Genomic DNA, 15,835 nt, shown 5'->3' with positions numbered 1-15,835 from the left:
AACACTGCACACTGGAGCGATGCATTGGCTGAGAGGTGTGCAGGCCTCGCACTGCCAGCGACGCTGCTGAGAACTCTCTTCTGTCTTGGGGCTGGGTTGCAGTAGAAGGCAGCCATGGAAATGAGGGTCTGTTACTGGGGAGACCCCCTGAGGAGCCGGAGCAGTCAATCACTGAGAACTCTCTTCTGGAGATCCTGGATGGAATAGTGATGATGTACAACCTTAGCGTCCACCAGCAGCTTGGTAAGGTGAGCAGGACTCATAGAGGAGAAGGTCACAGCCCTTGTCGTGCTGGCTCACACTCGGGCCGGCATCCGTGGCTCGTTGCAGTGAGCCAGCTCCTTTGTGCCCATTGAGCCACCAAAGAGGGAAGGCCACCTTGGCCAGTGTTCATGTCTGTCTGTGGCACAGCTTTGTTTCGTTTGTTGTTGCCATCATCCTGGGATGGCTCTAGCACGAGGGGACCACATGTCTCCAGTAGGGACTGTAGATCCTGTCCCAAATTGCATTTGCTATGCTTCAGTGTCACTGGAGGTTGCAGCTGAGTCCCTGATCACCAGCGCTCTTCTCCCCCCCCATGTTAGGGGTAGGGCTGAGTCCCTTTCCTGGAGAATGGGAACTGAGTAACAGCAGAGTGCTGGGGCCTAGAGCACAGGGATGCTGGGCCAGATGGCTGTTCACTTGAGCAGCCCAGGGCACGTTGGGATCTGGACGTCTGTGCTCAGCCCACCCAGTTGAGTCCAGGACAGCGCAGGGCTCACTACTAGCATAGCATAGGGGGTTACAAGCTAGCATAGGTCTTGCTTTTGGTCCTTTAGCCTTTGCTATGTTTGAGCAACTGGCTGGGTTTGGTGAGGAGGAATTGCTCCTGTATCTGCAGTGAGAGCAAATCACTGCAGCTCCAGCCTTCTGACCCCCTGGCCTGCAAAGAGCAGCCCAGCCAAGGGACCAGAGTGCCACAATGCTGACTTATAAGGAGAGGCTGAAGGAACTGGGATTATTTAGTCTGCAGAAGAGAAGAATGAGGAGGGATTTGATAGCTGCTTTGAACTACCTGAAAGGGGGTTCCAAAGAGGATGGATCTAGACTGGTCTCAGTGGTACCATATGACAACAAGGAGTAATGGTCTCAAGTTGCAGTGGGGGAGGTTTAGGTTGGATATTAGGAAGAACTTTTTAACTAGGAGGGTAGCGAAGCACTGGGATGGGTTACCTAGGGAGGTGGTGGAATCTCCTTCCTTTAGAGGTTTTTAAGCTCAGGCTTGACAAAGCCCTGGCTGGGATGATTTAGTTGGGGATTGGTCCTGCTTTGAGCAGGGGGTTGGACTAGATGACCTCTTGAGGTCCCTTCCAACGCTGATATTCTGTGATTCTATGGATGGTTTGCTGCTTTCCAAGGTCAGGCTGCTGAGAGCAGCCCAGCCAGGGGACTGGAGCACCACGATGCTGGCTGGGTTGCTGCTCTCCAGGGTTGGGCTGCTCTTGACCATTCTGGAAAAGCTCTGTGCTGGCATCACTGATCCCCACTTGCCTTTCAGATGGTGGGTGTGTCCGATGATGTGAACGAATACGCCCTGGCACTGAAGGACACGGAGGAGAAGATTAGCCGATGTCCAAAGAAGGTAAGGAGTCCCTCTGGTAGCCCCCCCAACTTCCATCTTTGTAGCCTTTGCAGAGCCTTGTGGCAAAGGGCTCTGCCATCTCTGCCGGAGGATAGCTCAAAACGGGGGCTGCAAGGAGGCTGTCAGGGAGGAGGGGCATGTGCACTGTGTGGTCCAGTTGCTGCTTCTCTAGAGTGCAGGCCCCAGCAGCAGGCCAGGAGGAACAAAAGCACAGGTGTTGCTCTCCATTTATCTCAGGGGCTTGCAGGCTGAGCGGCCTGCCTCATGGGACAGGTGCGCCAGACTGGTCTGTTATGGGGTGTAGAGTTTCTATCCCCAAGGGTATTGAATAAAATAACCCTCCAAACCCAGCCTCAAATAACCCCCAAACCCATAGATGCCTCTCTCCCCCCCGCCTCTTTTGGGTCTGGGCACCACCGCATGCAGCACTGGGGCTTAGTGGAAGGACACCTGTCTGGTGGTGCCACCAAAAAAACAGACAGAAAATGCCCAGAATAGTTTCTGGATCAGGACTCCTGTGGGTGGAGGGTAACTCCATCTGACCAGTCCTACTAAAGGCCACCTCTTAGAGCAGGTGATTTGGGGCTAATACCTGGGCCAAAGTTCCTGGTCCTGGGTTCTTGCTGGTCAGGGCAGTGATGGATCCCACCTGGGCATTGCTCTGCTTCTGGCTTTCACTCCCCCAGCCTTCACATGGATGCCTCTTGGCTGGGCAAGACTGGACTCTGGCCCCTCTGTCCTCCCTTGCGAACCATAGAAGGGGGGACCTCTTTTGTCCTGTCCATTCTGCTCTGCACCTTGCCTGTCTGGGCAGGGAGTGGCTCCTCACACCCGCTATGCTTCTTTCAGAGGAGGGACATCTATGAGGAGCTGGTGAAAAGCCAGAAGGTTTTCTCGGAGAAACTCAACCACCTGAGTCGCCGGCTAGCCTGGATCAACGTCACCATCTACTCCAAGGTGAGAGAAGCGTGTGGTGGGAGGAGCCAGGGGGAGGGTGGGCAGCAGTTCAGCCTGACCCCTGTGAAATTCTGAGCTGTGGGGCTTGTCGTATTGATTTTAATGGACTAGAGGGGCCCAGAGAGTCCCAGGGGTAAACGTGACCTTGCCACTGTTCCTGTTTAAAACTCTTTAATGTTGATTTGGGGCGGGGTGAGCAGAGACCTCGACCTGCTAGTACCATGGCAAATGCACCATTACAAACCAGTCAGCATTTCAGTAAAGATCTAGAAAAAGAAGGAAACCCAGTTAACTTCACATTTCCAGTATTTTAAGTGGGGCTTTCATTGTAACAATATTTCTTCTCCTACCCCCACTCCCTCCCTTTGAGCTGTAGAGCCTTTGGCAGGAACACTCCCTCGCCCCCCCCCCATATCTGAGCCTTAGGTGGAAGTAAAGATGGTACTAGCTATTCTCTTTGGGGAAAAGAGAAACTGTGAGTTGGAATGGGCTGGAGCTGCCACTGCTGTTAAAGTTCAGTCCCCTTTCCTACAAAACAGAGTGAGACAAGACCATGAAAAGGGGAAAAAACCACAAAGAGAAAATGCAGCTTCTGTCTCTGGGGCTGGCTCTGACTTGCACCCACACGGGCTCAGCATATGGTCTGATCAGCCACTTCCGCACTTGGCAACTTGTGCCCGTGCAGGTCGGTTCAGGGAATTGCTTTTAGCTGTGTTTTTGGTTACAGGCTTACAGCAGAGTTGCAGAGCATATGGTCCTTAGAAGGAAAAAGAGGGCTAGGAAAACATAAAGCAGCGGGAAGGAGGGGAAGGGAGGCATGTGATAGCAGGCACCAATATCTTCATCCTAGGGAGTGATTGGGGTTTAGCTGGAGCTGGTGGAGGCAGCAATGTATTTTGGCTCCCTTTCTCTGACCCAGTCTGGTCAGAACATTTTTCAGAATTAGGATAGTAAAGGCCCAGTGGTGGCTCCTGGAGGCCCTGGAGATTGAGGGTGATAGCTCACTGCTTTTGGGCAGCCTGTCTGTCAGCTAGCATTTATTGTTCAGCAGCTTTTTCATTTGTCCCCAAAAGTCTTTTAAGGAACCTCCAAAAAAAGTAATGGGCAAAATAGCCCCTCCTCCCATTGTTTTCTTTACTGTTGGGCCTAATTCTCGACACTGGTTTTGGGTTACTAATTTATGGTCCCATTCCTCTTTTGTTTGCCAGGCATGATCCTAACCCAGTCCTTGAGTTAAGCCTTTTTGCTTGAACAAACCCAGTCCGTTTGTCTCCGTTTTGGACGTTTTCTCATTAACATTTATTGTTATAGTTATTGTTTAGACAGCTGTTGATCCACTGTGTCATGGTATACGCGTAAAAGGTCTAGTTAGGTACCTGCTGAATCCACTTATGACTGACCAGCCCAATTTAAGGGTAACCCGGCTTGCTAGAAGTTTTACAGATGGACTCAGATGTTGTCTGAGTTGGAGTCCAAGATGACAGCACTCTGCCTTCTTCTTTCACTCTTAGCTTCCATCCTCTGGTTCAAAGCCCCTTCGGGTTGAGCTGCCCCTGGCTATCCACATGGCATGGTGCTGGGACTCTCCACTCAGTCCTCAGCCTCTTATCCTTCGTGCCCACAGCAACAGTCACTTTGGTATATTGCCTAGAACTTTTTCTGGCCTGCCTGGGTTGGAAGCTGAGTCTTTCGTGGCTGTGTTCTCCCCGGCAGGAGAAGATGCAGGACATATACTGGCTGCTGCGAGTGTGCATCCGCACCATTGAGCACGGGGACAGGACGGGCTCGCTCTTCGCCTTCATGCCGGAGTTCTACCTCAGTGTGGCCATGAACAGCTACAGCGCGCTGAAGAACTACTTCAGCCCTGTCCATTGCATGGAGGAGCTCCCCGGTGAGGAGGGCGCTCACACTGCCATCACTGCTGACTTATGCTGTGGCTTGGTGCTGGGCAGGACAAAGCTGCGCCTTGGCTGCAAGCTCCCCGGGGGACGGCGGGGCTGCTTCCCCTGCCATGTGCTCATCTCTGCACCAAGTGCTGGCCATTTCCTTGGGGGGGGGGTGGTGCAGCTTGTTGAGTTAGACTGGGATTCCAAAAGGGCCCATTGGGATTTCCTGGGCTTGGTCACCTGCTCTCAGCCTGCGGCATGTGGGGACTTGCAGGCAGCCAGGAGACCAAGCCGTCTTTGGCCATTATGTTGTCTTTATTATATGCTACCCCTGCTTCTGCAGTGTGTTGTGGAGTTTGCCCTGTGGGTGTCTAGCTTGCCACAGTGGTGGCTGGCGGGGGGGGGGTTGGAGACTTTGGCAGATGACTTTTGGCTTGGGGGGTGATGGAAGTAGCTTGGTTTGAAGGGATGCCTACCCTCTTTGCTCCCTGCCAAGGATGGGGGTGACGAGCTGGGGTGTTTCTGTTAAAACCATCAGCAGTGAAATGGCGAACAGTGAAGCTGCCGTCACTGCGTTTCAGAGCCAACATCTAAGGTGTGGAATAGGCAGTTCCCACTCCCTTCCTAGCCACCAGACCTTTGCTTTCTAAGCCATCTTCTGCTCCAGTGGAGCTGAGAGTGTGTGGCCAATTCTGCAGCTGAAGTCGCTGCGGAGCTGGGGCCCTGCATGATTTGTGGCTCCTTCCTGCTCTGCTCCCCATCCTGAGATCCCCTTCAGGTTTAGGCCCTTCCTCAGCTCTGCCCTCCCCTTTGCTTCTGTGGGGTTAGCCCCATGCCTGGCTGGCTGGTGGATTGGGCAGGGCTGGCAGTCAAGGTATAGGGAGCAGATCTGAAGGCCCAATGCAAGCCAAGACCCAGGCAGTCACTGAGAGATGGTCAGCTCTCCCTGCGTCCCTGCCCCGAGTGATCCTCTGCAGTGTCTGGATTTCCTTGCTGGGCTACTTCCAGCTCTTTGTGTAGCCAATGGCAATGCAAGCCTGCCTGCTGAGTCCTTTGGGTCTGAGAGCCAGGCTGGCCAAGCTGGCTCCAGCGCCCGCCTGGTTCTCTGCCATGTGCTCCTTTGTCAGGGAGGAGGCCGTTTGGTGTGATGTTCTGGCAGGTTTGAGTGAAAATCTGCTTGCTCTTTAAGGAGGGAAGGAGGGCAGGCAGGTGGGTGGTACAGGCTTCTCTCGCAGTGAGAGGCAGCATGGGGCTGACATGGGCATCCCCCCAGGATGAGGGCTGTGCTGACTTGGGAGGGAGAAGGTCTGAGGGGCGACTCTCTGGCCTGGGCTCTGTCCGCGTGTGCAGTGCCTGGCCCGGCTGGCCCGCTGCTGCCGAAGTGCTACTCCAAAACGGCCCTGTGTGTGCAGCTGATTGAAGGGATTTGCAGACCTGCTGGCTCCTCTTGTCCAGTCCAGCCTGGTGTGCCATGGAGCCAGAGCCCTGCTCCTGAAGTATTCAAACTCTGCGGCAGAGAATGGCCGTCTCCAGCATCCCCAGTGGGGGCCCACCCTGGCAGTGTTTTCTAGCACTGTGTAGCACAATGTTGCGTTGCTCCTAACTGTGTCCCATGAGCACATAGGCCACTCAGGGCCACACTGCTGAGCCAGCTGCAGGAGCCATACCCTTTGTGTTCCCACCTCGAAGGGGCAGTTGGGCTCAGGTGTGCTACCCTGAGCATCCCGGAGCTGCTGTGCTGGGGCTTCCTTATGTCCAGCACCCATCGTCCCCATATGCGCAGCTAAGACTTGGAACTGTTGGTTATTTGCATGGCTGGCCTTTTGCTGGATTCTCCAGGCACCTGGCAGCCGCTGCGTCCAGGGAGGCTGACTCAAAGCGATGATGTCAGGCTCTCTGCGGACTCAGGCAAAGACACCCATTCAGTTACTGTTCCCATGGTTATCGCTGCCCCACATGGGGGAGACCTTGTTATGTTACATAGGAACTGACTCTGCCGCCCAGCTCCACAGCAGGGGTGGTTCCTGTGACTGCCTGAGGGCATGGGACTGTGCCCTTCTCCACCTGCTCGATCCCTTTCCTTGCAGGCTATGAAGAGACTCTGACACGTCTTGCTGCCATCCTGGCCAAGCACTTTGCTGACTCCAGGATCATCGGCACTGGTGAGGCTGTTCTCTTGGGGTGACTGGTGACTGCTCTGCCTGTTGGGGGTGAGGGCCAGGCAATGACCAGCACTCATCTTGCTGCCAGACCTTGCCCTGGAGCAGCAAGGGGCTGCTGGAGTGCAGCAAAGGGGGCAGGCTGGCTGTTTCAGGGCTGCTGGGCACCCTGGGGTGGCTTTCCTAGCAATTGCTGAGGTTATTGCATTAGTAGGGGGAAGGGAAGGGGAGCAGAGGGTCCTAGCTACTGGCATGGGATGGGTTCTCCTGGGCGTGCTCCTCTGCCAATGGCAAACCCTGGGCAGCTGCCTGGAGGGCTCAGCACCATCCCTGGAGTCTTGGCTGGGCACAGATTGGCCATTTCTCAGAGAAGTCTTGCATTTCTCAGCTGCGTGGGGTAGGGGAATTCATGACCTCCCCGTTGTGCAGGTGATGGGCGGAGATGAGCAGGGACTAGGCAGTTCCCCTGTGACTGTAAAAGGCCTGAGATGGCTCCAAGCCTGGCCCCTGGCCTGGTGGCCTGGGAGGCTGCAGGATGGAGTGATCCTGCAGGAGGGGATCTGTTGCCTGTGTTACTAGGGCCCTAGCTAGCCCCTGGATTGTATCATTTAAAATGCCACTTGTCCCTCCTGCCGCGGACCAGTCCCTTCCCTGGCTCCCTGCATGGCTGTCATGGGCCTGGCCCTGCTGCCTCAGTCTAACCCCTCTCGTCTGCCCCCAGACATCCGGGACTCACTGATGCAGGCGCTGGCCAGCTACGTCTGCTACCCACACTCGCTGCGGGCCGTGGAGAGGATCTCAGAGGAGCAGTAAGTCCCAACCCGCACCCTGAACTGCGTGAGGAGCTGGAGTAAAGGAGCTAGGAGTGGAAGAGTGGGTGTCAGGACAGTGGGGCTTTGAGAGGTCCCTGGGTTGGAACAGGCTGGGCTAAGGGCAGTAGCAGTGATTATGCCTGCTGAGGTAGATCAGCTGCAGACTAGCCGGGGACGGGAAGATGTAGCTTAATTTTAACCCCTCCCCTAGGTGTGCCACAGGTGTCGGCCCTGCCCCTCCCCAAGGTGTGCCACAGGTACTGGCCCTACAGACACTGGTGCTCTGCCATTCTCCCTCCCCTGCCCCTAGGAACCCCAGATGTGCCACCCTGCCCCTCCCTATGTTTCTGGCTGCCAACATATCCCTTCTATCTGGCAGGCGAATATCCATGATGAGGAACCTTCTGGCTCCTTACGAGCAGCGGCCGTGGGCGCAGACCAACTGGATCCTTGTTCGGCTGTGGCGGGTAAGGTCCCACTACTTGTTGCTGCCAGCAGCCTAGGCCCATGCCTCTGAGGCCATAACTCAGCTGCAGACTAGAGGTCTCAGCCCTCTCCCTGGCAGGCTGGGCAGCACCTGCGGTGTCCCCTTCAGCCTTCCTGGCACACCTCAGCGCTCTGCCGTGGTGGCCTGGGGAGCCCTGCCCTAACCCTTCCCTTGTCTCCCTCCCCGCAGGGTTGTGGGTTTGGATACAGGTACACGCGGCTCCCGCACCTGCTGAAAACCAAGCCTGAGGATGCCAATCTCCCCAGCCTGCAGAGTGAGTGGGGTGGCGGCAGGGTCTGGCACTGGAGCGCTCACGACATTGAGGAGGAGGCTGGGATCTCGTGCCAGGACAACTGTGGCTGTGGAGGGGGAGTGGGGTCTGGCACGAGGCGCTTGCAGCATTGTTGGGGAAGGGTGGGGTCTGGTGTGAGGCGCTTGCTGCATTGGGGGCGGTGGGGGGGCAGGGTCTGGTGCTGGGGCGCTTGTGGTCTGGGGACAGGGGGGAGAGTGGGGTCTGGCGCCAGGGTGTTTATGGAATTGAGGGTGGTATTGGGGCACTCGCAGCTGGGGAGGGAGAGTGGGGTCTGGTGCCAAGACGCTTGCAGCATTGGGGGTGCTAAGGGGCGGGGTCTGGCGCCGGGATCTAGTGGGGCCTTGCTGGTGGGGAACCAGGGATGTGTCCAGCAGGCCCATCCGGAGGTGCTGGGAACAGCCCCAGCAGTGTGCAAATGCTGAGCCAGGGGCTCTTCAGCAGGTGATGGAGGAGGCGTGAGCAGAGGCTTCTTGGGGCGCCAGGGAACATACGATGGCAGAAGCCTGAGGGGGGCTTGTTCCCTTCTCCATACCCCACTGCTCTGGTGCCCTTGTTCCATCGCACTCCTGTGCTGTTGTGGCCTGGGGCCTTGCTTGTGGACAGCAGCAGGGGCCAGGGCAGCTGGCCGCAGCCAGCTTTGCTGCAGCAGTGACTGGAGCAGTGTCCCCCTGACTTCAGCCAACGAGGAGTTGGAAGGGCCAGTCTTAGTCTGTTCGCTGGGGCAGTAGGTGATCTGGGGAATCAGCAAGTTCTGTGAGCAGGCCATGCTGTTCCAAAGCGCCCCAGCTCCACCCAAGCCCTGGGCAAACCAGCTGCACTAGTGGCAGTGGAGGCCTCAGAAAAGCAAATGAATCCAAATGTCACACTGCCAGCCAGGCGCCTGGCATGCCCATGCGGGGTGCCGGTAAATAGAGGAGATATGGTGGCATCCTCCTTTCTGTGTCCTCCCTTTGTCTGTTCCCTTTGCTGCTCAGTCCCTGGAGTTCTGCTCCCTACATGGAGCTGTGTGAGGGCCACTGGGCCTTGGGGGCATGTGTGTGTGTACGTGCACACAAGCTGCTGGGTCTTGGGGTGTGGGTGTGTGTGCGTGCGTACTTGCAGCTGGGCTCTGGGGGGGAGTGTATGCACAAAGAAGCCGCTGGGCTTCGGGGTGTGTGTGTGTGCGCGCGCGCGCGCATGCAGCTGGGCTCTGGGGGGGAGTGTGTGCACATACAAGCCGCTGGGCCTCGGGGGTGTGTGTGTGTGTGTGTGCACGCGTGCGTGCACAAGCTGCTGGGCCTCGCTCTCATTGGGTGGAGAGCTCTGGTGATGCCAGGTCAGCAGCTGGCACACCGCTCTGGGTTTGGGCTTAGGGCCCTGCAGCCATAGGTGCTGCACTGCGCCCTGCCCCCTCTGTAATGCCGCTCTCTTGTCTCTCTCTCTCGGGGGCTCAGGAGATCTGTCTGTTGCTAGCCTCCAGCGTAAGTTTGCTGTTTGCTCGGCCCTGTCTTGTGTGGTCGTGTAGTAGCTCTTAGTTCCCTTGTGGTGCTTCCCCTCCAGGTGTGCCTCTGGCCCTCCCCCCACCCACTCCAGTCCTGGTGGAGCCCTGGTGGGGGAGGGGCTCCTTGGCCTGCATCTCAGCTCTGTACCAGGGAGATGAGGCAGCTCATGCCAGTGTCCTGAGCCCCTGCTGCAGCTTTGCAGAGGGGGGCCACTCACCTAGGACTGCCATCACCATGGTGATGGCTTCCTGGCTCATGGAGCAGGGTGGCTGCCTCCTGCCTGAGAGATGGGGGAGTTGCTGTAACTGGGGGGTAGACAGAGCTGGCAGATCCAGGGTATGAGCTGCACCAGCCTCTGCCTTGGCCTGCGGGCTAGAGAGTGCTGTGGCAACATCCCCATGTCCTGTGCTGGCAGCTGTGTGGCATGCTTGCTGCACCCCCAGGGGCAGCAGCGGTGTGGCTCTGCTCCTGGGTGCCCCGGTATCTGATTTGGGAAAGGTCTGAGCAAGCAGAGGAATGGGCCTGGCTCCTGGCGCTGCTAGTCTGTGCAGCCCCTGAACCAATAATGAATGCTGCTCTAATTGCAAGGGAGCACGTTCTGCAGAGGTGCCCTTGGGTTCTGCCCCTGCCTGGGTGGGGCAGGAGGACAAGGGGCTAATTCCAATGCAGTGCCCATTGCATGGGCTATGTCTCAGGGGTGGCTTGAGGGAAGTGCTGCTTCCCTGCCCCAGAGCACCAGGTCCAACTGGCAGAGGTGCCCCCAAGCATCTAGAGTCTCTTGCTGCATTGGGAGTCCAAGCAGGCTGTCTACGCTGGCACACCCCTTGCACCCTTCTGGCTTGGTGGCCCTGGAAAACAGGCCTACCTCCCTTAGACCTGGGCACTTTGGCCCTTGCTAGAGGCAGGATGGAGTGTTCAGAGGAGCAGCGTGCTGCCAGGCCAGGCACCCCTCCCTCCCTCAGGAGGGCAGGACAGAGTGCCCTGGTCTGCAGCATTCGGGCTCCCTGCTGCAAGGGGGAGCGCAAGAGCCAGGAAGCTTCAGGCCCTGCTGCTCATTGTCTGGGCCAGTCCCGGGGCTGCTGTTGGTGCCAGTCGGTCCCTCCTGGGAGCAGGGCTCTGGCTGCTGAGACTGGGGTGGCTCCGCTCAGCAGGACATGGGGGGCCCTGCACTGCAGGGAGCTGCTGCTATCTGCATTCCCTGCCGGGGCTCCCCACATGCAGGAACGTGACAGCCCCCCTGCTGCAGCAGGCATGGCTCAGTGCTGGGCCCTGTGGCTGTGGTAGTGATTAGGGGCTGCGGTGCAGTGTCCATTCCCCTCCCTTCCCCTTCTCAGTTGGGTAGTGCCTAAGCCCGAGCCCCGTCTTTGCCAGGAGGGACACTGGCTGAGCCGCTTTGGGCCTCAGTGTGTTTGTGCTGAGGGCTGCCAACACTGAGAGGGCTGAGTCGGGGAGCAATGGTGGGAGTGCTGAGAAACGGCCTTAGGTTCTCTGCATCAGCCTGCCTGGGCCACGGGAGTGCAGCCCTGGGGGAGGGCTCTGCCCCACCTTAGGGAGGGAGCACCTTCCTCACTGGCCTTCTGAGCGCAGCCGGGCAGGCCAGGGTCCAGGTGAAGGGGCGGGTGTCTGGGAGCAGGGCAGCGACTGTGGTGCTGGCGTCAGGAGAGGTTACTGCAGAGCTAGTCCATGGCTTTCTGGAGCCGAGCACGAGAGGCTTGGTTAGTGCTCGGCTGCAGGGCTGCTGTTCCCCTGGGAGGAAGGGAGGGAGCAAGAGCCGTGACCATGCGCAGCTGTGGCCCAGCTTATGCAGGGCAGTGCTGGCAGCCCACAGACAAGCTCTGCTCAGAATAGTCTGTGGACCTAGCCTTACAGGGCACCTGCCATCTCTATTCACTGTCCAGCAGCTGGGCATGAGGGGCTGTCTGCTTCATGCTCAGTTTCCCGCCTGGCCTTAAAGTGCTGCATGGCACCAGGCCTGTGCCTATCCCAGCTGCCCGCCTCCCTGAGCTGGGCATCCCAGGCTGCCCCCTGTCCTAGTGCTGGGTCTGCCCTTGACGCTTCTGCCCTTTGGTCCTAGAGCCATGCCCCTCCACCCTTCTGCAGCAGCACATGGCCGATCTGCTGCGCAGTGACTGCGACATGGCACCTAGCTTCCTCAACAGCGTCCTCAACCAGCTTAACTGGGCCTTCTCGGAGTTCATTGGCATGATCCAAGAGGTGAGTGCCGGGGCTTGGCTGGACAGCACCTAGTGGGGACCCCAACAGGCTATGCAGGGGTGGTTTCTGGGAACCAGGCCAGGGCAGCCTGCTTGTGGAGTCCAGCAGCACAGCCCTGACGGGTGCATGAGCGAGTGGAGGCCTGTGTTCCTTGCAGGGCCCTGTACTAAGCTGTGTCCTGTGCCTGGACAGATCCAGCAGGCAGCAGAGCGCCTGGAGAGGAACTTTGTGGACAGCCGCCAGCTGAAGGTGTGCGCAACGTGCTTCGACTTGTCGGTGAGCCTTCTCAGGGTGCTGGAAATGACTGTCACGCTAGCCCCCGAGATTTTCCTCGACTGGAGCCGCCCCTCCTCGGAGCTGCTGCTCAGGAGACTCGCCCAGGTACATCCCCATGCTGGGAGCCGGTGGAGCAGGCAAGAGCACCTCCTGCTGGGGGCAGGATGGCATGAATAAAGAGCCCCCTTCCCTGGTGTCCCTGTTAAATCTACCAACCCAAGGGATCCAGCATCAGTTTCTCAGGCTGATGTACCTGCGGGCAGCTATTGTGGGAGAAATCTGGCTGACTCTAGGCACTGCCAAGCCCTCCTATGTGATTAAGCTTTTCCAGCAGGCACCTCATCAGCCCCCTACCCCACAGAAACCCATCCCACGCAGAACTCCTTGCAATCCCATGAGGGAGAAGAGATGCATGCTCCGGACTGCACACTGAGGACCTCCCCATGCCAGTGGCTTTCACATGGCAGCTGCTCAGATCATGCGGAAATGGCAGTTGTACAAAGCCATGAGAGAGAGGAGATGCATTCATCTGCTTGATGTGAACTCAAGGGAAGCAGGGGAGGGAATAGCTGGCCTTACTTGGAACCTGAAATCAAGTTTAGGGTGGGTATTCCAGACCTGGGTGCGCACTCTTGCTGTGCCAATACCCTTCAATCCTAATTGATAGCCCTCTGCTGTTCCAGTCCCTAGCTTCCACCCCTTCTCAGCTCTGCTAGTGCCCCCAGCGACTGACCTGCAGCCCCCTGCTGTTGCTGTCTTGGGATTTCCTCCTCCCCAGTTCTGCCCTTGCTCCTTAATCATGACCCACTACTATTCCCACTCTGGCACCTCCATCGCCAACCACAGCCCTGTGGCTAAAACTAGTATAACTAAAATCAGTTTAGCAACTTTCCTTCTGCAGTCTGCATCCACACGTAGCCTTGAACTGACATAATGCTTGGTTTTACAAGTCCCCTTTGGTGTGCAGAGCAGCTGCACTAGCATCTTACTGAAAGGAGGAGTAAATGGTGACTTGACCCCAGGCAGAGTCCCTCTGCAGGGAGAATGTGGCTGTGAGCAGTGGGCTCTGACATCCAGCAGCTAAAGGCAGAGCACGAGCCAGGACAGGGAGCTGAATTTGGCAAAGATCAAATGAAGCATGACCCCAGCTGTCTGAGTGAAGCCCTAGTCCGTCGGAGCAGATTACCTGGGCCGAGGGGCATTCTCCGTCCTGGGAATCTGTAAATCGGGACTGGATGTCTCTTTCCCAGAGCTCTGCTCTGGCCAGCCACCAGTCATTGGCTGGAATTGCGAGGTGTTGTTCCCTGGCCTGTGCTAGGCCCAAGGCTGCACTAGGTCCTAAGGCTCTCTTCTGTGTCTCCACTCTGAGAGGTTGCTTTGGGCAAGGCCATGTCATCTGGCCAGGGCTCCAGGCAGGGGACGCTGTGCCAGGAATGACTAGGTACAAGCCCTCTGGGGCCCACATTGGCCAGCTGAGCTGGCAGCACAGGTCTGAGCCTAGCCACTCGCCAGAGTGCAGTGGCATGCCCCTCGCTTTCTGTTGTAATGGGGAGCTGCAGGAGGGGTGCAGTACAGGAGATGGGAGCACCACCAGCAGCTTTCCCTAGCATACTGTTGTGTGCCATGCCTGTGTCCCAGGATAGACCACAAGAGGGTGTGATAGCAGGGTCAGACAGCATGTAGCCAAGGTGGGGCCTCGCTGCCTGAGAGGGGACATGGCCAGTGAAGGGGGTTATACAGATGCAGGTAGGGCAGAGTGAGGGCTGGGGCGGGGTGGGGAGAGTGAGAGTAGGCCTGTCTGCTCCCATGGCTTTCCCTGCTGCAGACAGAGACCACTGGGTGCCCAGGTGGTGCTGGCACCAGACCCGCCCTGTGCCATGGGGGTCCCGCTGGAGCCGGCCCTACCTACTTGGCTGCACCAGGGATTTGCTTTCAGCTGAAAGAAGAGTAGCCATGATGGCAGCAGAAAAAGTGTGCTGAGTGAGCTGAGGTGGGCTGTGTGCTGGAGAGGGCATGGCCAGAGGCTCAGCTGTCGCAGTGGGGGTTCACCCTGGAGCCTAATAACATTTGGTTTCACTGCCAGGTGAGGCAGAAGCCTGCTGCTAGTCTGGGTGGAGCTTGGTTGTATGTGATTTGCCCAGCAGCCTCCTGAGCCTGAGCTGTTTCCTTGCTGTGCTTGGGGACCAGCAGTCCTAGTCCTGTTAGATCCTGGGCTCAGCAGAGAGCTCCTCAGGCAATTGGCAGTTGTTAGCCAGCAAGTGCCTGCACCCAGCCCTGCTCACAGCTGGCACTTGGTTGGCCCACTCTGACCACTTGTGCCGTTGGCCACGATGTGGCCTGGGATGTAGCTTCTCCTTGGTGAGAGCTTCCTGCGGACTGACTGCAGCCTGGAATGCAGCTGATGTGACTGCCCATGTGTTCAGCCTCTCACTGCTGCATACTGTGGCCCACTGCCCACCAGGGGTTACCAGCGCTGCTTGCCCTGCTGATGTGCATGTGGCCTGTTGGGAGTCAGTGTGCACCCACAGGGGGAGTGTTGCACTGCTGCTGCCATCTCTTGCAGTGCAGCTGCACTGTCTACTCCTGAAGGAACGCTGCATGCTGGGAGCTGCGGTTCTCCCAGGCATCGCCCCAGTAGGGATGGGAGGGCTGCAGTCTGCTCTGTCATTGTGCTCTGTGTTGTGGACCCTTAACAATCCATGGGATGTGCTCAGCCAGATGCCTCTTGTCCGGCTGGTGGGAGGTTCAGGAGTAGCTAGTGGAAGAGGGGCTATCTCCTGCGGAGGCCCTGCATGTGGCGGGTGTGCTCTGAGGGTGATGCACTGACTTGGGGCTGGGGCTGACAGCTGGAACGAAGCTGCTCCGTCCTGCTCAGGCGGGCGTCCTGTCCGGGAGATAGGAACAGTCTCTCCTGACAGCTCTCCTGTCCCCGCACAGCTGTTGAACCAGGTGCTGAATCGGGTGACAGCCGAACGGAACCTGTTTGATAGAGTGGTCAACCTCCGGCTGCCAGGTGAGTCACCCTTGTTGGGTCTGGCTACATCCTTGCTTATCAGGAACTTACTGGTGGCTGTCTGGGGGGCGTAGGGGGTTCAGGTGCTCCCCCTCGCCAGTGGAGTGATGTGGCTGTGTGGGTGCTTTGCAGAGATAGGCCCGGTCTGTGATCTTCTAGGGCTGTCATTGGGTGCTGGGCTATGTGGCCAGGAACCTGAGATGCTGCGGGCTGAGGCTATAGCAGGGGGCATTCTTCTTCTGAGTCAGACAGAAGGGTGACCTGCCAACCCAACCATGGGCACTTGCATGACAGGCCCAAGGAGATGTAAACAGGGCTCTTGAGCATTATGCTTACTCCCGATTCCCTGGCTGTTTCCATGAGACCCTCTGTCCTACTGCAGGTGTCTCTGCCTTCCTCACTTCCCCTTTGGGTCCTGACCTCTGGGATCTCCAGCCACCAAACTCTGAGCAGCTGTTAAATTGCCCTCAAGTGGGCACTCTAGGGAACTGGAAAGGGGGCTGGGATGGGAGGTGCCCGTAGAATGGAGGCTGATCTCCTGCATGTGCTAGGGAAGGTCATGCAGGAAGTCCTTGTCTAGTTATGCATTCCTGAGTCTGTCCTTGGGCTGCGTGGC

At 57.7% G+C, this 15,835-nt stretch overlaps 1 protein-coding gene across 7 annotated transcripts in view; it reads left to right on the top strand.

Moving 5' to 3' along the window:
- The window catches only part of RNF123 (ring finger protein 123), a 144,752-nt gene that overhangs the window by 63,944 nt on the left and 64,973 nt on the right, over positions 1 to 15,835 (top strand). For 6 of the 7 annotated variants that reach the window (XM_050959986.1, XM_050959987.1, XM_050959985.1 and 3 more), the window contains 11 exons: positions 103 to 248; positions 1,538 to 1,621; positions 2,471 to 2,578; positions 4,292 to 4,469; positions 6,552 to 6,626; positions 7,345 to 7,432; positions 7,815 to 7,902; positions 8,112 to 8,196; positions 11,791 to 11,930; positions 12,123 to 12,311; positions 15,144 to 15,219. In XM_050959986.1, the coding sequence (XP_050815943.1) occupies positions 103 to 248; positions 1,538 to 1,621; positions 2,471 to 2,578; positions 4,292 to 4,469; positions 6,552 to 6,626; positions 7,345 to 7,432; positions 7,815 to 7,902; positions 8,112 to 8,196; positions 11,791 to 11,930; positions 12,123 to 12,311; positions 15,144 to 15,219 (1,257 nt within the window). The remainder of the gene's footprint in view (positions 1 to 102; positions 249 to 1,537; positions 1,622 to 2,470; positions 2,579 to 4,291; positions 4,470 to 6,551; positions 6,627 to 7,344; positions 7,433 to 7,814; positions 7,903 to 8,111; positions 8,197 to 11,790; positions 11,931 to 12,122; positions 12,312 to 15,143; positions 15,220 to 15,835) is intronic. The other variant, XM_050959988.1, reaches the window with a different exon arrangement.

Source organism: Gopherus flavomarginatus, chromosome 6, assembly GCF_025201925.1.
Source record: "Gopherus flavomarginatus isolate rGopFla2 chromosome 6, rGopFla2.mat.asm, whole genome shotgun sequence".
Classification (NCBI taxonomy): Eukaryota; Metazoa; Chordata; order Testudines; family Testudinidae; genus Gopherus; species Gopherus flavomarginatus.
Note: the sequence above shows the minus strand (reverse complement) of the source record. Positions and strands in the feature narration are given on the sequence as shown.